This window comes from Trachypithecus francoisi, unplaced genomic scaffold, assembly GCF_009764315.1.
Source record: "Trachypithecus francoisi isolate TF-2019V2 unplaced genomic scaffold, Tfra_2.0 Lachesis_group0, whole genome shotgun sequence".
NCBI lineage: Eukaryota > Metazoa > Chordata > Mammalia > Primates > Cercopithecidae > Trachypithecus > Trachypithecus francoisi.
This window is the reverse complement of record NW_022681453.1, coordinates 8,607,175-8,629,781: the sequence shown is the minus strand read 5'-3', so window position 1 is coordinate 8,629,781 and position 22,607 is coordinate 8,607,175. Positions and strand designations below refer to the sequence as shown.

The 22,607-nt window shown below is 40.2% G+C and overlaps 1 protein-coding gene across 7 annotated transcripts in view; it reads left to right on the top strand.

The window, feature by feature from the left end:
• Positions 1-1,467: 1,467 nt before the first annotated feature.
• MME (membrane metalloendopeptidase) overlaps positions 1,468-22,607 on the top strand; it is an 88,642-nt gene continuing 67,502 nt past the window's right edge. The window contains exons 1-5 of one of the 7 annotated variants that reach the window (XM_033203617.1): positions 2,184-2,313; positions 2,678-2,776; positions 3,860-3,906; positions 5,982-6,151; positions 6,881-6,916. In XM_033203617.1, the coding sequence (XP_033059508.1) occupies positions 5,992-6,151; positions 6,881-6,916 (196 nt within the window). In that variant the 5' untranslated portion in view covers positions 2,184-2,313; positions 2,678-2,776; positions 3,860-3,906; positions 5,982-5,991. The other 6 variants (XM_033203625.1, XM_033203634.1, XM_033203612.1 and 3 more) reach the window with 6 other exon arrangements.

Genomic DNA, 22,607 nt, shown 5'->3' with positions numbered 1-22,607 from the left:
GCACTCCAGCCTGGGTGACAGCGCGAGACTCTGTAGGAAAATAAATAAATAAATAAATTCCCGTTGAGATGCTTTCCAGGGCGCTAGTCAAGCCCCGTATGCTTATTTGTGGGAGTGAAAACACCAATATTTCAGGATTGTTCTGAGGACTAAGTAGTGTCTGTAAGACACACAGAGAAAGCATAAATAGTCGTGAATAGCACTTGTTAGGTCTACACACTCCATTTCTCTATATCAATCGAATTATTTAAAGATTGGCTAGCTTTTTGGGGAAATGTCTCTCCATTGTATTCCACTTATCTTACTAGCATGAACTACCTTTTCTCCTTGCTTTTCAGCTTTCTCTCCTATGAAAAAGATGGAAAATGTTTTAGTACAAGAGGATCCTCTCAAGCAGTAAATCATTTTGATATTAAAAACAGATGATTGCAAACCCAATTTTACTTCAGTATGAGTTCCACAGGGGAGTGTGAGTGTGTGTGTGTGTGTGTGTGTGTGTGTCTGTAATTACATGTGATTCAAAAGAGGAAAGGGATCAGAATTAAAGGTACTTGTATACTAGAAGCAAAGAAAAAAGCAAGTTTAGTTCCTCAGAGCTCCTTGTTAATTATAGCTGCTAAAGGTAGCTTTTACAAAGAAACTGCCTTTGTGCCAAAAGTAGTTATTTCCTTGTTTGTATTTATCCCTTTGAGGAGGAATCGCTGTGTCTTGAGTGAAAGGGGTGCTCTGCTTGCCTGCATTAAACTGATGAGGGTCCAGGCGCATGACGGATGATTTCAGTAGGTAGAGCAGACACACTTTAGTTTTATTTCTCTCTTTCTCACACCCCACACTCAACCTCCGATGTATACACGTTACAAGATTCCCTGGAGTCAGGAGGTGGGAGCGGAGAGTTTCAGTACAGATCTTGACATCAGAGTACTCCGACCAAGAAAAAGAAAGAAAAAGGGAAGCGAGGTGGAAAAAGCAGGAGCAAGGAAAGAAAGAAGGAAAAGCGGAGGGCCACTAAGAAAAAAGAAAACGAAGGATGGAGGGAGAGAGGAAATTTAAGTGAAGAAGGAAGGAAGCTTGGATTCAGGAAGGAAAGGGAGCGAGAAAGAGAGCGAAAGAAGAGCGTGAGAAGAGGCAAGCATTACAGTCTCCGGTCCACAGGAGAGAGATGGAGCCCTCATCAGCACTAGAGAGTCCCAAAGAGCCAGTGTATTGTTTTCTTGAAAGCCCCGAAGCTAAGCAATTCCGAAAACGTTTAGCAAAGCCCTTCTGGGAATGGTGAGATGACGGGTGGGGAAGATAGGACATTCTCATTGCCACCGCCCGCCCCCCTCCCCTCCCCCCCCCCCCACGTCTCCCCGGCCGCCTCACATGTAGTGACTGGATTTGGGAGACCTAGCGGAAACATTCAGGTCACCCAGGGAACTGCTCCTCTCGTTGGTCCTGCAGCGGCGAGGCGGGGTGGCGGGGTGGCGGGGTGGCGGGGTGGCGGGGGGGGGCGGGGGGGCCGTGAGAGCGCCGAGACGCGCGGGGCGCGGAGATGTGCAAGTGGCGAAGCTTGACCGAGCGCAGACTGGAGCAGCTGCCTAACTCCTGGCGCGGGATCTGCTGAGAGGTCACGGTGAGTCTCTGCGGGTGCGGGTAGGAGGGATGCCGAGGTGCCTCGTCGCCCCCCGGCCCGGGAGGAGGCGGGTCCGGAACCTCCCCCTAGTCCGGCCTCAGCCCGGAGCCCGCGCGCCTTGGGCGGATGCACCGACTGAGCGGCGCTCGGCGGCGCTCCCAGCCAGCCAGTGCCACCCGGCCCCGCGCGCTCATTGGTCGGGATGTGTCAGCTCAGCAGCCTCCAACTTCTCCCGAATCCCACTGGTGAGTCCCAGGAGAGCGAGCTGAGGGAGAAAGGTCCAAAGGGCGCGAGCGCCCAGGGCGCTGGGAGCCCGTGGGACGGGCACGGGGAGGGCAGAGCCAGCGGAGAGGAGTTGCTGCCGGGAGGTGCGCTGAGCAGGGTCCGCAGCTAAGGTCCGGCGCGATCGGAGCGCCCAGGACCCTGCGGCCGTGGAGGAGGCGTGCCCTGGGAAGGAGCCGCTACTGGGACCTGAAGAGTGAGGGAAGGGAGAGGGGCCCGGAGGTTGACCTGGAGGAGGGCTCTGGAAGTCACGTCAGGTTGGCTCTTCAGGTTCATTTCCATAGTTCCCTGCGGCCTCTGCCTCGGGGAATTATGTTTGGTTACCGAGATCCGCTCTACCAGATTGCACCGGGGCTGATTTGGGGGCTGGGAATTTGCCATTCTGCTGTACAGACACCGAATTTTTTTTTTAAAGCAAGGTTTGTTTTCATTTTGGTTTCTGTCGGATTTTCTCATTTGTAACTCACTTTTCTATGTTTACTTTTCTTAACCGGAAGATCTTTTCATTATCCCACCTCTTCATCTTGCTTTTAACCTGATTTCCTATTACATAATTTATGCTTAAATCTCACAAGGGTTGGTCGGTGCGGGGTTGGGGTGTCCTTTTGTAGATGAAAGTTTAAGACTTCTTACTTAACTGATTTCAATCTATTTGTACTGTTTCAAAATAAGGGTAATTGCAATCAAATATCCCTCTTTAGCCTCTTGATCAAGTCGATTCCTCCCCCATGTATGATTCGAATGACAGTTTTATTAAACTGAAAACTAGTACCTGACTTGCAGCGTCAGCATTTGGAAACTGCTTATCGGCAAATCGACTGTATGAAGGCGTGTCACTTCATGCCCTGCCATTTTTGTGGGTTCCAGCACTTTAACAACTTGGTCATGTCTTGGACTTAACGCTGCGTCTTTGGTTGTAGAGCAGCACTAAGCAGGGGAGTAACACAGTTGGCACTCTGTGTCCAGAACTCCGTTTTCAGGCTGGGAAACACGTAATTAATGTCTGGGAAACAAGCAGATGATTTATCCTGAGTACCTCTGTCCTCAGCTTCTGCAGACACAGTCTAAATATGCAAACTGTTTCTCCTTCTTCCTGTGCCTCAGTTGCCATAATACAAACTGTAATGGCAAAGCACAGCTTCAGGAACCTGCAGATATAAGTTAATGTGATAATGTACTAGGAAGATGAAAATTGCTTAGCTAAGTCTAAGTCTGTAAGTCTATGAGGTTTCCTTTTTAACAAATCAGTTATTCAGGTTTCCTGCTTTCACTATCTGATATAGTTATGCTTATGCTCAGCTGGTATAAGAAATGCTGCTTTACATTGCTTTGAAATTCAGCTTACACTTAAAATAGTAATTTATTTTCTTGGTAATGTCGAGCTGAAGTTTGCGGGTTCTTGTTATCTTACACCTCCTAATTCTCTATTCTCGTCTGTGGCAGTGTCCACTTTTCCGTTTAAGCTTTTTATTTAACACATCTTCAGTTGAAGTGAAATATTTTAAGAATACAGGTATGTTTTTGCATACCCTGCTTTACATGGGATTACAAGCATCAACTTTTTTTTTTTTATTATTTTGTTTACTTGTCCCCCTTACTCTTCTCTTACATGAGATTGGGTGTGGTTAAGTTGGATATTCAGGTATCTGGGGGTTAGTCATATGCTCCACAGTGAGATTCTAGATACTGTCCCCTGATTTCTTAAAGAAAAATAGTGAACCTTCCAGAATTAACTGGAAATGAATGACAAAGTTAATTAGGAGATTAAACTTGCATCATTTCTGCTTTCGCTCAATGCTTTTGAAAAAACGTTACTAAGAGCAAAAGACTTCCTTTAAGAATTTACAGAGCATTTACAAGAGGGGGAGATGGAGGGAGACCTTGTAGATTATTCAAAGATTATATTGTTTTGATGCAGCTTCTCTCACTGTCTTCATTTCTCTGTAACTGTTTCTGCAAACTTAGGTGCTGAACCATAAAGAGCCCAGCTGCTTCAGTACGCAGTCTTAAGGGTAAGGAGAAGCCAAGGGAAAGTAACTTACAGGGAGAAACAAATGCTTATAGCTTTACTACACCACAAGGCTTGGAGTTGCCACAGAGCACCTGTAATTTAGCCCTGAGGCTGCCCTGGTTCACCTCTTCACTTTACAGGGACACTGACTGCCATTTCTAAGGAAGAACTAAAAAAACAAACAAACAACAAAAAAACGTCATTTTGTACCAGTAAAACATTTCTCTACATTGCCTTCTGAAATATGCAGGGGAACAATATTCAGGAAAGGGAAATACTTTAGCAAATGTGTTTCATATTCAGATGTTCTTTAGGACAGTCATGAAACATGGGGAGACTGGGAGACTTATTATTGTTTACCTCTCTGTAAGGTGTCCAAAGTATTATTAAATTTGTTCCCATCTTTTCTTTGCCCAACCAATACACTATTAAAATAGGACTACAATCAATGCAATTCCATATCATAACCCCAGGGGTGGTGAGACTAAGCCAGCATGCCTTACATAACCATTAAGTAAGACATTTTAACATTCAGATACATTACATTCCACTTTTATTGAGCAGACACAGTTTTCATTGTCTAATAAAATATTTTTATTTGATAGTCTGTCCTTGCTTATAGCCTCAGGTAATCAAGGGGACAGCATGTTTAAGACTTTGTATCCAGAACCTTAAGGTCTAGTTGTGGTTCGCTTATTAATAATTCACTGGGAAGGGTAATTTCTAGTTTTCTGCTGGGTCTCCCCACCACACTTCAAATGTAAAATATGTTTCTTCTTTCTCCTATGCCTCAGTTTCCACAAAACACACCTTTAGAGAATTGTGTGTATTCAACAAAGATCTTTAACTCTAAGAGCATTTCTGAGCTATCCCTGCATCCAGGGACCAAATTCTCAGAGCAGTTTGTATTGAGCTATAAACAGCTAATCTGTCAGTTTAAGATGTTCTTTCATACAGTCATGCAGCAAAATGGAAATTGTGTGTTCTAATCCTTGGAAACAGACTGATAAACTGTCACTAGGCCCCTGATAAAGTTTAATATTTAGGCTTATACCGCCTTATTTGTCCCCCTAAATTTCTACAATAAGATCTAAATTAGCTTTTACTGCATGATGATACAGCTTTATTTTCAACAATGACCGAGTGTGTCCTTTCCAAAGAATATTGACTCGTTGTGTAGTCTTAAACACATTGTCTGACTTCTCTGTGCCCCAGTTTCCCAATTCTTTATTCTCTTCTGTGGCAGTGTCCACTTTTTGGTTTAAAGTTGTTAACACATCTCCAGTTGAGGTGAAAGATTTTAAGAATACAGGTATGTTTTTGCATACCCTGCTTTACACAGGACTACAAGTATCAACTTGGTAACTTTTTGTATTATTTTGTTTACTTGTCCCTTTTACTCCTCTCTTAAATGGGATTGGGTGTGGTTAAGCTGGATATTCAGGTATCTTTCGGTACAGTGAGTGACCATTTTCAGAATGTTGTCTAACCAGTTAATAGATACCAGTATCAGTAGTAGTAGTAATTTTGAACTGTAAAAATAAAAGTTGTCTTTATGACTAAAATAAACTACCTCATGTGTTCATTCCTTTTGGTGTTTATCTATATTAATATTTCAAATTATTGCTTAGTCAAAACCCCAAGGTATTAGTCATTGGTTTTTGAGCTTATAAAGAAAGCCACTGGAGCAAGATATAAAATTAACCTTTGATGTTAGTCCAGAGTTCAAAAGGATGAGTTTAAAACTTTCTTAATGGTAGTATAGCAATTATTTGCTTATAAACTGCTGAATTAATCCTACTTGAGTATTTGACCAAGTCTTACTGTCTAATTTTGCTGAGATTTTCAGTAATATATCAAAACAAAACAAAACAACAGCAACAAAAAACAAAAGGTTGTGACTGAAACCTGTCGAATTCATTTGACTCTATATTCTTTGCATTCAGCAACAAAATTTTGACTTCTCAACAGCAAAAACATATTTCTATTTTAAAATAACTGAACCTTTTTACTTTCCGGTCACATTACGCATTTGGACATTTTCTTTTTTATCATTAGCATTTTCATTTTTTGCAGATTTTAGGTGATGGGCAGATCAGAAAGTCAGATGGATATAACTGATATCAACACTCCAAAACCAAAGAAGAAACAGCGATGGACCCCGCTGGAGATCAGCCTCTCGGTCCTTGTCCTGCTCCTCACCATCATAGCTGTGACAATGATCGCGCTCTATGCAACCTACGATGGTGAGTTACTCCCACACCTGTGCATCCATAAATGCAAAAGAGAAGGAAATCTTCCTCCATGCTTTTACCGTCTATCTAACAAATGTGTTAGGGATAGAGGCACTTAAAGACTGACACAGAGATTCATTTAAAAAATGTAACATCAGTATGTCAAAACAATTAACTTTGAAGTACAGTGCCTTTTATGTTTGAGCTGTTATTAATTGCAAGTATATTTAGTGTGCTCATGCTTACTTATGAGGAATCTCAAGTATGGTTTTATTTGATTAAAATATACACAATTTTATGGCCAGCTTTAGTAACAGGCATTAGTCAGTTTTTGTTGTGTCATTGAAATTCTAAAGGGCTTCACAGGAATTTAACAAATTTAATTTGAGTCTTGGAAGTTTTTCAAAACTAGGATTAAAAAAGATTGATTGTTTAATGGTTAAAAAAAATGATTACCAAGCAAAAACAACTGATTATTTCGATTTAATAGGCCTAGAGCTTAGTTGGTAGAGAAGATATAATAACACATTTTTCTTCATAATCAAAATTTTAAATTTAGATTTTACCTATTTTATTTTCTTATATTTTTTTCTAACCACTGGCAATGATATATAATGCTCAGTTTTTAGTTCTTGCTTTAAGAAATTGCTTATTTAATCGGCAGTTTTTAAAAGAACAAAAGAAAAACAAATTTAAAAATGTGCGTTGCCAGTATTTATGCATATTGTCTCCTTTTTCTAGATGGTATTTGCAAGTCATCAGACTGCATAAAATCAGGTAAGAAATGGTTTTTACATGTAATAGTTATACAACTGATGTATAATATCGAAAATTAAATGCTAATCTTAGTTTGCTTTGTTTACACTTTTATTCATTATAGATCAATTATTTATGTGTCTGGCTCTATAATCAAGGGAAATAAAATTATATTTAAGTAGTAGATTAATTAACTTGTCTACTGTGAAAAATATATTACTATTTTCAGCCCTGGGCTGTATAGCAGAGCAATAGAAAACTATTTCTCTATTTGTGTGGAGCTTGCCATGCAGTTGAAGAAAGAAAATGGACACATATGAAATGGTAAGCGTTGTATCATTGTGTTAAATTTCTCAATGCACCTCACTAGGTCGGTGAGAAGAAAGGAGTGAGATGTCGCATGTAAATCTAGATGGAGAAGTTAAAATTTGGGAAGAAATTTCTTTTTTTTTTTTTTTTTTTTTGAGACAGGGTCTCACTCTGTTGCCCAGGCTGGAGTGCAGTGACATGATCTCAGCTTACTGCAACCTCTGCCTCCTAGGTTCAAGGGATTCCCCTGCCTCAGCCTCCCAAGTAGCTGGGACTACAGGTGCCCACCACCACGCCTGGCTAATTTTTGTATTTTTAGGAGAGACGGGGTTTCACCGTATTGGTCAGGCTGGTCTCGAACTCCTGACCTCAGGTGATCTGCCTGCCTCGGCCTCCCAAAATGCTGGGATTACAGGCATGAGCCACTGCAGCCAGCCTTAAACTTGGGAAGAACCTTGAAGTAGGGCTGGAATTTAGATGTGGCAGTGCAGAAGAGGGAATTCCAAACACAACAGAAATAAACTATGTTATTGAGAAGTAGTAAAAATGTACGCATGATAGAAGGGCACATTGTGGAGAACCTTGAAAATCCATGTTTAGCCTTGATATTGTAATACAGGAGAAACAGATATTTTTGAACAGAGGAGTGACCAGGCCAAAGGTGAAAGATGATTCCGGGAATGGGAGGGATGGATTGAGCGAAAAGGAGGGCAGGCAGGTGGGGGCTGCATCTGTACTCCAAGTGTAAGCTAAAGAGGTTGGCCTGTGGTGAGATAAGGTGCTATTGAGATAATATGGAGGGAGAATTGAGTGACTCAATAGAACTGACTTGCTAAATAAAATGAATGAGTTGAGAATGATGCCAAGTTTTAAAATCCAAGGGACTAAAGAGAATGGTGGCAGCCCACACAGAAAGAGAGAGGTTATGAGGTGGATGTAGATGTGTTTGGTCTAAGCCATGGGTAACAGCCCCATGAGAATAGACAGCAGGAAGATAGAGGTGAAGTTCAAGAAGCTGGAATATGAATTTGGGATCTGTCGGTTTAAGAGTGATACTGGAAGCCTTGGGAGTATTTGAGTTCTCAAAAGAAGAGAAGAGGTTCAAGGGCTAAACTTAAAACAACATCAATGATTCGAAGAGAAGAAAAATAAGTCAGAGCAGAAAACAGAGAAGTGTATGGAGCTATATAAATCCCATCAATTAGAGTGTGGTGAAAATGGAAGTATTTCTTCTTTCATCAAGAAGAAAGAAGGTGGTAGCTGAGGGCAGCACCTTGGGATATGAACACAATGTTTGTGGCCTTTAACAAGAGATTCTAAACCTCCTTTCTAACATCTATGTGTCTTATAAGAGATAAATAAACTGCCCCAAATAATCTGAACCATTTTCTGCTGGATTTTTTTATTTATTTATTTATTTATTTATTTATTTTTTGAGGCAGGGTCTTGCTCTGTCACCCAGGCTGGAGTGTAGTGGTGTGATCATAGCTCACTGTAACCTTGATCTCCTGGGCTCAAGGCATCCTCCCACCTGCCTCCTGAGTAGCTGGGACTATAGGCACCTGCCACCATTCCCGGCTATGTTTTTTTTTTTTTTTTTAAGTTTTTTTTGTAGAGACAGGGTCTCTCTATGTTGCCCAGGCTTGGTTTTGAACTCCTGAGATCAAGCAGTCCTCCTACTTGTCTTCCCAAAGTGCTGGGATTACAGGCATAAGCCACTGCACCCAGTCTTGGATATTCTTTACATGAATTTTTGTTATTCACTGAACTTTGCAGAAGAATGACGGGAAAATATCTGGCAATTCCAGGTTATAGTCTAATGTCCTGAATCTATGCTCTTTGCTTTTTTTGTGTGTTGTTTTTTGATGTTTTATTTTGCTCTGGGTCACAAGTGCAATGGCCAGACACCCTGAGATGTGATGTGGGGAGCATGAGGGAAACTTGATTTAGATGTTAGCCATTTGCTCCTCAACATGGTGCGTTTTTCTCAAAAATAAAGTTTCTTTATTCCCCAGGGAAATGACTGCACAGGTACCTTGGCTGGGGGATCTCTGTGGTCATATGCGAAAGTCAGCATGTGTCCAAGTTGTCAAAGTTAACATTTACTTCCTCCCTGGATCCTCCTATGCTTCCTCTCTCTACCAGCTACCCTATTACATGCTCAGGCTGTCCTGTTTTGGGAAACTTCCACTCGCATATTGACTACTGAGGGTTAATTCGTCTATCTACAACACACTTGACATGTCTCTTTGGTGTCTTAATCTATAGGTTCTCTCTTCTCTCACTATTTTTCTTTTTTCTCTTCTTTTCCTTGAATTTTATTTTTGAAGAAACTGGATTTTTTGACTAGGTAGGCATGTTTTTATAAACGACAAGTGATTTTGCCTCAGAGATCTAGGCAGGTTTTTCTTCCCAAGGAGCAATGTGACATTCAGAATCTGGAATCTTAAATGTGACTTAATGTTTCGAGATATTGTTTTTAAATAGTGTTTGGCAAGTCTCACCTCACTAAAATGTATTTAACCTGTATCCTTTAATTGCAGCTTAGAAATTAAACCAAATGTATAACACCATGCAGAATATATTTTGGCAGAGAAATGTATACAATAGAAATAACTTCAGTGGGAAACAAGGTTGCTGTATAGCTATGTATTTTTCTTCATTCTGCTCTGTTGGTTCACAAGCCATTAGAATACTCGTTCACATTGGTAGTTACTGTTCTTCCTAGGAGAATAAATAAGATGACACACACCCTCATGGATACACTCTTCATACTCATAAACACACACACACACACAGAGTCTTCTGCTGGTTAGGAAATCTTTTCTGCCACAGAAAAATACAACTATTTCTTTTAGAAGTTGTTGCAAATTAGGAAAACCCTAGAGGAAATCTTGGATAAAAGCAAGTATTAAAGAAGACTGACAAGAGTAGACTAGATGGAAAGAAAAAGAAATAAGAAAAGAGAAGGCTGAGTGCGGTGGCTCACGCCTGTAATCCCAGCACTTTGGGAGGCTGAGGCGGACAGATCACCTGAGGTTGGGAGTTCAAGACCAGTCTGACCAACATGGAGAAATCTCATCTCTACTAAAAATGCAAAATTAGCCGGCTGTGGTGGTACATGCCTGTAACCAAAGCTATTCAGGAGGCTGAGGCAGGAGAATCACTTGAATCTGGGAGGCAGATGTTGTGGTGAGCCTAGATAGCACCATTGCACCACAGCCTGGGCAACAAGAGTGAAACTCCATCTGAAAAAAAAAAAAGAAAGAAAGAAAGAAATATGAAAAGAGAGATGTTGAAAAAATATAAAATATCTTACTAGCAAGTCTATAGGTCACTTTAAGAGAGTGGGGGGTTCAAACCTGAGCTCAGAAATTCTTGAGAATGGGAAAATGAAGTATTGACACTCAGGGTGCTTACATTATGTGAAAGATGGCCCCAACTTGAACCTTTCTCCCAGTGGAAAGGAATGTCACAGCAAATGGACTTTTCTCTTTGATCCTTTGAAGTCAAGGAATAGAAGTCAAGCCGTACCAAGACAGAAGTAAAATATTGCAGAAGGCTGTTTCAAATCTGTTTGGTGTTACGTATTTTAAATCTGAGCATCTAGGATTTAAATATTTATGATGTACATAAAATGATGTTTACGTATACTTTAAATTAACTTGCCTATATGTGTAATGCTCCAGTATAAAAGATTACACCAGACCTAAAGTAAAACAAATACCATTTAAGAAATAACATCTTAAGGCAGAGATCAAAATGCTTCACAGTATTATTCATCACTTATTTACCCTATAAGGTTGTCAAAAACTTAGAGTTATAGAACTTGTATGTGATTTTGCAGACTTTTCCATATAAATCTAAATCCTGAAACTGACTTCCATTGCATTGTAACCTTCCTAACTCAACTTTCAAGGAATCTTAGGCTTTAAATCAGGGTTTCTCAACTCACTATTGATATTTTTGTGCTGGAATTATTCTTTGCTGTGGGTGTTATTCTGTGTATTATAGGATATTTAGCAGCATCCCTGGCCTCTACCAACTAGATGTCCAGTGGCAGTCCTCTCCTAGTTGTGACAACCAAAAAATGTCTCTAGCCATTAATAAATGTCCCCTGCAGGCAGCACAGTCGCTTGTGACTGGGTACCACTGGTTTAAATGGCCTCAAGATGTTATCAGTGCGTCCCTCTCAATGGTAGGCAGGATAATGGCCTTTCAAAGATATTCACATTCAATTCCCAGAGCCTCTGAATATGTTGCCTTACATGACAGCATGCCTGTAATTCCAGCACTTTGGGAGGCCAAGGCAGGTGGATCGCTTGAGGTCAGGAGTTCAAGACCAGCCTGGCCAACATGGTGAAACCCCATCTCTACTAAAAATTCAAAAATCCGGGCATGATGGCACGCACCTGTAATCCCAGAGGGAGGAGAATTGCTTGAACCTGGGAGGCAAAGGTTGCAGCAAGCCAGGATTGCACCACTGCACTCCAGCCTGGACGACAAAGCAAGACTCCAAAAGAAAAAAAAAAAGACAACAGAGATTTGAGGGGTCTGCAAAAGCATATGTTAGAAGTGTGGTCCTAAATTATCCAGAGACCAGAGAAGCCAAGTTAAGATGTGATCCATACAGTTTACAAGAGAGAGTGGGACCACCTCCACCTGTGTAGTCACGCAGGTTGTACACTGCACATTTGTCGATGGCAGCCTTGACAGACAGGCTTGTGGAACATCAAGACCTGGATGAAACACCTCTCAGGACTGTCCACTCCTTTTATTTTAATTCTGCACGTATCAAGAAAATTTTTAATGATTATTTAATTATTAATACAAGGAGAGGTGGCATTCTGTTACTTGAAAGATATTTTCAGTATGGTGAGATAATGCACAGCAGTCCCGCTCTTATCCTCTGAGGATCTCCAAGACCTCAGTGGATGCCTGACACTGGACTGAACCAGTACTGAACCCTATATATGCTATTTTTTTATATACATACCTATGATATAGTTGAATTTATAAATTAGACATAGAGATTAATAACAATAATTAATAAAAAATAGAACAATTATGACACTATTCCAGCATCACTATTCTTATGGTTTGGGGCCATTATTAAGTAAAATAGGGTTACTTGAACACAAACACTATCATCCTGCAACAGTTGATATGATAATAATGGAGAAGGCTCCTTCATGACTTTCATCACGCTACTCAGAATGGTGCGTGATTTAAGACATATGAGTTGTCTGTTTCTGGAATTTTCTATTTAATATATTGGACTGTAGTTCACCTTGGGTAACTGAAACCATGGAAAGTGAAACCACACATAAGGGGGAGACTACTGTATGCACATGCCGATTTAATGATCAGATTTGTGTGCTTTGAGCTATGACCCTTGAACTGAAATGAAACTTGCAAATGTCTGCAAGGGCCATATCATGGTGATGCCCTAGGTGATGTATCTTGGCAACAGCTGGCCTTTTCCTGGCTGCAACAAGGCATCTCTGCTTTCTTGCCTGTTAACACCTTGAAACCTCCATGAAGAAAAACAGCACAATTAGGTAAATACAGGAAGGACTGACGGCTAACTCATGGGGGCTGCTGGCCCTGTAGCAATCTTTCAGTGTAGGAAATGAGGCTATTTCACTATGTGATTAAGTTTGGAAAAAATCTTTCATGGAATAAGAAAGCAGCAGACATCTTAGTATGAAGACCACTGAAGCACACCTTTGTTAATTTAAATGTGGCATGTGACAATTTGTTTTGGGTGGCTTCCCTGGCACAATTCTCGTGAAAATGGTATGGGGTATTACCTTACATTTATCCGGTCAAAATTAGCATCTTTCAATCAAATCCTTTCCAAGAAAGGGAATCAATTATATGATAAATATACAAATATATAACATGTGTTTTTTACTCTCCAGGGAAATTTTAAGCAAATAGTACATCATCATTTTTTTAATGAATGGTCAAGAAATTGAAAACATACATAAGTTGAATCAATGCCTGGTAAGCTAAGTGGTACTCCAAAGATTTATTTTATAGCTAAGGGGGTGGATACAAACTAGCTTAGGTTGGGATGAGAACCCTGGTTTGACATTTAACATTTTAGAATAAGAGACATAGAAAGATTCCTCTGTAGTTGAAGGATCCTGCTTTGTCCTACTCATAAGCAAATCCCTGGGGTGTAGCAAGGTGCTTTCTGGTAAACCTTTGGTATAATATGAAGCTCAAGTTGATAAAATAGATTAATTGAAGTAAATTGAAAAATACAGAATTTTAAAAACTGTAAGGAGAATGTTGCACAAGCATTTGAATCCTGTAAATTTTCATTCTTTAAGACCATTCAGAAAAGGAGATTTTGTCGGGGCCTGGTAGTGACTTGTTTTGATCCTATTTCTGAACTGACTGAAAACTAGAATACATTCTTTCTGTTCAAAACATCCTAGAAGGGCCACATATTAGTCAGCCCTTCTCCAGAGAACAGAACCAATGGTCTATATATATAAAGTCTCAATATCCAAAGGCTCAAGAACCTGGAGTTCTGATGTCTGAGAAAAGGAGAAGGTGGATGTCCCAGTTCCAGAAAAAACAGAGAATTTCTTCTCCCGCTGCCTTTTGTTTTATCTGGGCCCTCAGCAGATTGGATGATGCTCAGCCACAATGGCGGTTGAGTGTGGATCTTCTCTACTCCATCCACTGATTCGGATGCCACTCTCTTCCATAAACACCCTCACGGATGCACCCAGAAATAATGCTTTAGAAATAATGCTTTACCAGCTATCTGGGTATCTCTTAACCTGGTCAAGCTGACACCTAAAATTAACCACCACAGGCTACAATGAAAAAGATAGTTCCAACCGGGAGTGAGGATGTGGAGAAACTGAACCATCACTCATTAATGGTGGGAATGTACATTTTAGTACACCTGGATCAACATGTTAGAAACATTTTGGAAAACAGTTCGACAGTTTTTACAAAATGTTGAATATATACTTTCCAGACAACCCAGCAATTCTACTCCTAGGTATTACTTAAAATAAATGAAAACACATATCATCACAAGGACTTCTTTGTGATTGTTCATTACAGCATTATTTATAAAAGCCAAAATATGGAAACATTCCAAATGTGTATAAACAGGTGAATAAACAAAATGTCATATAGCTATGAACTATGATATCACACAGCAATAAAAAGGAGCAAACTATTGTTATGTGCAATGGTATAGATGAACATCAAAAATATTATGCTAAGTGAAATAAGCCAGACACAAACTGCATATTGTAAAATTCAATTTGTATGAAATTTCTAAAAGAGGAAAAACTGTAGGGGCAGAAGACAAATATTGATTGCCTGAGGCTGGAGATGAAGCAGGGATTGGCTGCAAATGGGCATAAGGGGACTTCTGGGGGTAATGGAAGTGTTCTAAAATTGGACTGTGACATGAGTACACTCATTTTGGCTAATGATCAAGTGTAAATTGTATTATGGTGATGGTTGCACAACTGTATAAATTTACCAAAAATTAATCAGGTGAATTTTATGGTATACCAATTAATAACCCAAAGCTGTTAAAAAAAAAAAAAAAAAAGCAAATGAAAATTCACCTTCATTCTTTCCCCCATCTCTCCAATGTCCATTTTTACATAGTTATCTCATGTTTTGATCTTATGCTTGCTATCATATATTGAGTCCATTGAGCTCCATTTTTGTAGTTTAAATGATTATATGTAGTTTTCAATGTCTACCAAATCTTCCCCCAAATAAACTCAAGCTTTTTAGTTTGAGTGAACCTCTATGATTTAATTATATTAGCATTATATTGATGAAAAGTCTCTGGAAATAGTAAATCAATTGGGAAGTTAAAATTATTTCAGGATTAGGTGTTGGAAGCCCTGTTTTTACCCCCTGGGGTTTCACTTACAGAGGAAGTCAAAGACATATGTGTCCAGGTGTACCAGCCATCTGGATCAAAGCCAGACCACTTGGTCTACCACAGAGCAGTTAGCAGTTCCTGCTTCTGGAAAAATGTGTTTGTTTTTCACACGGGTGCTGTGAGATGTTTCCCTTTCACCTTAACTGATAGAAAGCCAAGAACCAAGACAGGCGCAGTGGCTCATGTCTATAATCCCAGCACTTTGGGAGGCTGAGGCAGGTGGCTCACAAGGTCAAGAGTTCACGACCAGCCTGGCCCAGATGGTGAAACCCTGTCTCTACTAAAAATACAAAAATTAGTTGGGCGTGCTGATGGGCGCCTGTAATTCCAGCTACTCGGGAGGCTGAGGCACAAGAATTGCTTGAACCCGGGAGACGGAGTTTGCAGTGAGCTGAGATCTTGCCACGGCACTCCAGCTTGGGTGACAGAGTGAGACTCTGTCTCAAAAAAAAGGAAAGTCAAGAGCCAAATTTGAATTAACTTGAAATTATAGGACTTCTTTGTATAAACTTGCTTCATCAGCTTTATTCCTGTTCCTCTTTTCTTTCTCATACAATGTATATTAGTTTATGTATCCCTCTAAAGCCACTTTGAATTATTTTAGGAAGAATGTAGGTTAATAATTAGATGAATAGAATATAAATTCCAGCAACAGATATGTGCAGGAGAAGGGCTGTTAAATTATAAACTTTATTTCAAAGAGATGCAAGTGTTATGAGTAACTGAGGTACAATTTTTGGAAGCTTACTGCTTCTTTTTCCACTAAGCCAACTTTTAGCTTGGGAGATCTGGGATGTAAGTGTTGGCCACATCCTGTGTTATTGGTATGTGATCCTAATTAAGTCAGTTCAGCTTTCTGCATTTCATTTTCGTTATCTACAAAATTGGAATTAAAAGTGTCTCATTTTACAGGGAAACAGCAAAGACTAATGACAGCCTATTTCATGTTACACGTCCTTCAGGGAGATACACCATAGGTATAATGCACAGATATGATTCATATAACATCTTAGTTCATGAAAATTACAAATGCACTATTTAAAATTTTTTTATTGAGAATCAAATAAAAATCAAATCAAAAGGCAGTATATTTTTAAAAAGGAAGTTGTAGCCAGAGAGGGTGAGAAAGAAAGAGAGAATGCGGTACATTTGACATATTCTCAAATAAAAATGTGTCATCCTTTATTAACATTTTCTTTGATCACTGTGCTCTGTCTTAGCATGGGGGTGACAGTTCAGGCTTTGAATCAATTAGAATGAGCACGATCAGAAATGAACACTTGAATCTGTGTTTCCTGTAAAGAAAAACGTACCAACGGGGACACCTTAGTTTGCAAACCTAGCTAATCTGCACTCATCCTTGCCGTTACCCCTTTTCTTACCTCTGATTAATCCCTAAAAGTAAATAAGTCAGAGGCCTGCATCAGGAGAATAACTAGATCCTTGGTATTCAATGTGTGGTCCGTGGACCAACAACAGCAGCAGCCGCTGAGAATGTGCAAAAATGCAGAGTCTCAGGCCCCGCCTCAGACCTACTGAATCTGCATAGCTGCACTTTCAGTAGCTTCTTCAGGTGATCTGTTTGCACAATAAAGTTGAGAAGCACTGAAGAATAGTGATTTTCATATATGGCTGCTTATTACAATGATTTGGGAAGCTTTTGAAACATACCCATACTACTAAACCTTCTATTCTTCCTGGGCACACAAAATTTCCATTTCTTCAGTGGAGTAGTTTCTGTTATGTGTTAGGAGGAAAAGCAATTTAAGTAAATGAATAGATGTTAAGGGATATAGGAATTGCCTGGATATTTGCATTTTTTTAAAATAAGGTACATATTGACCAACTGATTGCTTTAACAGGTTCAATTTCAGACTGTGTGCTCAGTGAAGACTTTAAGTTAGAGGGGAGAGACATCGAGCCTGATTTTCTGCTCATCATAGACAAGTTGAACCTGGAATGTCTTCCTAAATTTCCCCAGTGTGATGCAGGCATGATATTTCTGTAGAGACAGTAGCACAACTTTTTTCCTCTTCCATTCATTTATTCATTTATCTATTCATTAGTTAATTAGTTGTATTTTTTAAATTTTATTTTTCATTTTCTTTTAGAGGCAAGGTCTCCTTGTGTTGCCCAGGCTGACCTCAAACTCCTGGGCTCAAGCAATCCACACGCCTCAGCCTCCCAAGCAGCTGGGACTACAGGCACATGCCACCATACTTGGCATTCATTTTTTTTTCTGCAAAAGCATTAATCAAGCACTTTCTAAATGTTGAACACTAGACATTGGAAATATGAACTAAAATACCCCCTGCCCTCAGGAAAATGATAATCTGGTCAGTGTGACAGACATAAACAAAATTACCATATTGTTTGATAAGTGCTATGATGGTGATAAGAAGATTTGTGTGCTACAGGGGCTCTGAGAGAGGCGCACTTAACCAGAGTAGATCTGGGAGTAGGCAGCTAAAGTGATAGCAGTGAGGCCAGGAAAGCAGTCCCACATCACCCACTAAGTTCTGAAGAGTTGGATTGCCCAACCAGTGGGAGCAGGGAAGAGCATGTGCATAGGCTGTATGCAAGATGGAGGCAAGAGCTCAGGGAGTTTAGGACCTACTAGTGGTTCATGATGGCTGGGATGTAGAAGCTATCAAGACATGATACTAGAGAAGTAACCAGGGCCCAGGTCACAAAGGGTCTTATATGCCATGATAAATGGGTTACATTATCTCCTGACATTTATAGAAAATGAATAAAATTTAAATGCCGCAGAGGGCATCTACGGGATTTTAAATAGGGGTGTGGCACTGTCAAGCAAATTGGCTGCTATCTATCTCACGCCAGGTAAAGTGGAGGCAAAGATTTACCCAAAGAAGGGAATAACATTTCAGTGGCCCTGGTGTGTGAGAGAGCTTGGCAAGATTGAGAAACTGAAAGAATATCTGTAAGGCTGTCATAGAGGGTGTGTATGAAAATATGAGAGTGAAGGCAAGATGGAGAAGTGTTCACTGTTGGCAAAAGAAATAACCAGGAGTTGAATTTTGTAGTCTGTGTTAAAGTGAATGCACTTCCTTCTAGTAGCCGTGGGAAGTCACAGAAAGAATGGTTTTAAATGATGCATGACTTTGTCAGAATTATTGAGAAAGATCACTGTCTAGAAATAAAGAATGGCTCTGGGCAGGAAATTGGGCTACTGCACTTATTTGGATGAGTATTATGGTTGCCTGGATTTGAATGGCAACAGTTTTTGTTGTTGTCGCTTGCTGTTGTTTGTTTGTTTTGAGACAGGGTCTCCCTTTGTCAGCCAGGCTGGAGTTCAGTGGCACAGTCACAGCTCACTGCAGCCTCAACTTCCCCAGACTCAGGCGATCCTCCCAACTCAGCCTTCTGAGTAGCTAGGATTATAGGCACGCACCACCATACCCCATAAGTTTTGTAATTTTCTGTAGACATGGGGTTTCACCATGTTGCCAGGCTGAGAAATGGATTGATTTGAGAAGTATTTACTGGGAAGTAGAATTCATAAGGCACAGTGTTTCTGTAAATAGGTGAGGTTGTGAAGGGGAAGTGAGGAGAAGGTAACTCAAGTTTCTGGCTTGGTAAATTGGTTGATAAGTCAGCCATTCACCAAGCTAGGGAACACTGAAGCAGAGCTTATTGGGTAATAGACTGGGACTAATGCAGTGAAGAGTTCACTTTGAGATAGTTTAAACTTGACATACTGTACATATTCGATGTGGTAGAGTTCAGGGAAAATGGTGTTGGAAATAAAGATTCGGGGGTCATCAGCATGTGGATGATATGGTTGAGATTTCCTAGGGAGGAAATGGAGAAGAGAACCCATAATTGCATCACATAAAGCAACATTTAAAAATGAGAAGAGGAAGAAACTCCAAAAGAAACTGAGAAGAAGTAATCAGAGAGGTAGAAGGAAAATCAGCAAAGTGTAAAATCACCAGAGCAAATGGAAGAGCAGATGTCAAAAATTAGAGAGTGATCGTTGGAATTAAGCACAGCTGAGAGGTTGAGTAGGCTAAATGTTGAAACAGAGAGGAAGACATTGAAGATTCCGGTGAAGATCAGGTGGAAAATTGATGATTTTGTCCATGGGGAAGTAAAAGAGGATGTATATCCAGAGAAAAGAATATAGGATAATTCTAAGATAAAGGATGGCCTCCTCCTTCCCCTTTTGTTTAATACTAGGGAGAAAGAAACCAAGATGGATGAAATGCAAATATATGTGGAGGCTAGGAGGGACAGGAAGTTGAATGGGTCATGATCCAGTTGCCTCTGTGAAGTAACAAGCAAAAATCTCCCCCTGGGAGTGAGCTGATAGAGAAAGTAAGGAGAGTATGAAAACTGGAAAGGCTCCATGTGAGGAGTGGGCCGTGCACACAGAATTGATGACTCTGTTGAAGTGGAAGGCTATAACTTGAAATGGCATTAAACCAGGCAGTTGTGGGATTTCTCAAGCATTACCGATAATAGCTTCAACAGATATTGTCAGCACTGTTTTAGATGCTAAGGATACCTAGCACCTAAACACAGAGGGAACAACACAATGTCCCTGCTCACAGGAGCTTACAGTAGTAAAGGAGACAGTAAATAAACACACACACGCATATAAAAAACATTATTAGACTAGAATTAGAAGGAAAAGGAAGGCAGCTGGATCAATTCAGAGTAAGCTCATTTGCAGGGGGCGAGGGAATGAAATACTTCGGTGAGATGATGTTTTCAGGGATGGCACCACAGGATGTACTGGATAGAAGATATAAAAGAAAGGTAAAGTAAAAACAGAGAGCTGGCTGGGTGCAGTGGCTCACGCCTGTAATCCCAGCACTTTGGGAAGCCAAGGCGGGCGGATCACCAGGTCAGGAGATCAAGACCATCCTGGCTAACATGGTAAAACCCTGTCTCCAGGCCTTATCCTCTAAGGAAGTTTTTTTTGTTAATCAAGACTTCCCTGAACTTCAAAGAAATTCTTATTTAAATAACTCCAAATCATTAAAGACTTCTAATAAGATATATTTGAGGATCCGGTAGTTACTTAAAAATACTCCCAGAAAAGAAAGCTTTTGTTACATTCTTTGGCTTAATTTTCTGGAGTAATGAAATTAGCTGAATGAAATTGGATGTTTCTGATACTTCTGCCAGTTTGACAGTAAATGAATTATTTTCAAAACATATGTATATAGCAATTAATGATATTACTAACTTAGAAGCCAAGAAGCAAAATAGTAATAACTGTGTTTGTGACAGAGAAATAATTGTAATAATGTTTGAATGAATCAGATATGCAAATAGTACTGTGATGCAATATATACACAATAATTAACTCAACTATGAATTACTCAGAGTACTGTAGATACTAGTCTAGCAAGGATCTGACAATATGTTGAGAAGAAATGATGCAAAGGAAATCTTGAAAGTTGCCTTAAAGAAACTCATATCATGCAACTATGAATCTTTGAATAGCTACTATAAAATAGTAGAACTGAGTGCTGTGGCACACACCTGTAGTCCAACTACTCAGGAGACTGAGGCAGCAGGATCACTGGAGCCCAGGAGTTGGAGATTAGCCTGGGCAACGTAGCAAGACCCCATCTCCAATAAATAAATAAGTAAATAAATAAATAAATAAATAAGTTAGTAGCAATGGGTGCTATGAAACTTTTTGATGTAGCTTGGATATTTGTCCTCACCCAAATGTCATGTTGAAATAATCCTCAGTGTTGGAGGTGGAGCCTGTGGGAGGTATTTATTATGGGGGCAGATCCCTAATGACTTGGTGCTGTCTTTGCAATAGTGAATGAGTTTTCATGAGATCTGGTTGCTTATAAGTGTGTGGCACCTCCCCACCCACTCTCTTCCTCCCATTCTTGCCATGTGAGATGCCTGCTCCTCCTTCACCTTCTCTCATAGGTGAAAGCTCCCCTGAGGCTTCCCAGAAAGGAGATGCTGGTGTTATGCTTCCTGTACAGCCTGTAGAGCCATGAGCCAATTAAACCTCTTTCCTTTATAAATTACTCAGTCTCCGTCATTTCTTTATAGCATTGCAAGAACAGCCTAATACACTTTGCATGGTGCATATCAACCATGGTAATAAAGTGAAAACAAAGAAGTGGGAAGCTTTGAAAAGCTGACAAATTAGTTGAGCTCCATATGGAACTCCAGCTGTAGGATCAGTCCCATTCCAGGCCCAGTTGCTCTCTGGGGCCAAGGTCAGTAGCTCAAATATTCCACGTCCAGTCAGCCCTACTCCTGGTGATCTGCCTCTGACCCCAGCTCTAGTAAATGGGTTTCTGCCTTTTCCCTTGGGGATCTCACTTCTGGCTCATTCCCCACTTCTGGAAAATGAGTTTCTTTTTTTCTTTTCTGTCTTCTGGGACTGAAATCTAGCTTAGCTCTTAACCTCATGACCTTTTGCCAGACCGTGGAGAACTGAAGTTTCCTTGGATCAACACACACCATCTACTGGTTATAGCTCCCTCCTCACAGCTGCCTTGGGTGCTCTCCCTGTGTGGCTTCTTTCTGTTGCTTGTAGCTAGAAACTTCTTCTGTTGATGGTCCTTTATAGTCTGACTAAACCAGCATTCAGTCTCACTGGGCTGGTCAAACCACTTCTACCAGAGCCCAGTTTATGTGAATGATGAATGTTTTACATGGAAAAAAAGTTTCTTCATTTACTGAGGAAGGAACAGCTTCACTGATTTTGTGTGCCAACACAGACATCCAAGGATCCTGCTTGTCCTTCACCTATCAGCCATCACAGCTATTAATTTTCAAAACCTAGGAGGGGGGGAATTGTTCTTTTGTTTATTTAGTAAAAGAAAATCTAATTATATGTTAAAAGTTGAAAAAATTTTAGATCCTGCCTATCTGACTTTAAAACGAGCAATAAAAGTCGTTTTTTATTCAGGGATAGTAGCAGGAAAAAGAAGCTAGTATCAGAATGTTTTAAGATTCTGATACAGTGCATGTGCGGGTTTCACTTTACAAATAGCAGACGGTGATGATTTACTATAAGAAGATGTAATTAATTGAGAATGAAGGATCCTTTTGGAGTGTCCATTATGGGCTAGTCGTTGTGCTAGGGGTAGGAATTAGAATCCTTTCCGTGGGTGGGGGTATGCTTAAAATTATTGCTTTTGTACTCTATGGATTACCTTGAAATATACTTTGAGTCATTTCTCAAAAATTGTGCATACCATACTGATCTGATAACTCATTGCACTGTTGCTCTGAGGCTCCATCCCCTCACCTAACCAGTGGTCATCCATTTTGCAGTCCACAAGAGCCCCGTCTGAATTCATGGAAAGAACTTGCTCGCACTTGGGCTTGATAAAGCATAAGTCAATTTGGCAAGGCATGTGTTAACAAGATGATTTAGAACTTTGCAAACAGCCAGAACCATAAAGACAGCTTGGAATAAAACTAAAGTTGTTCCCATGAGATGCCCAT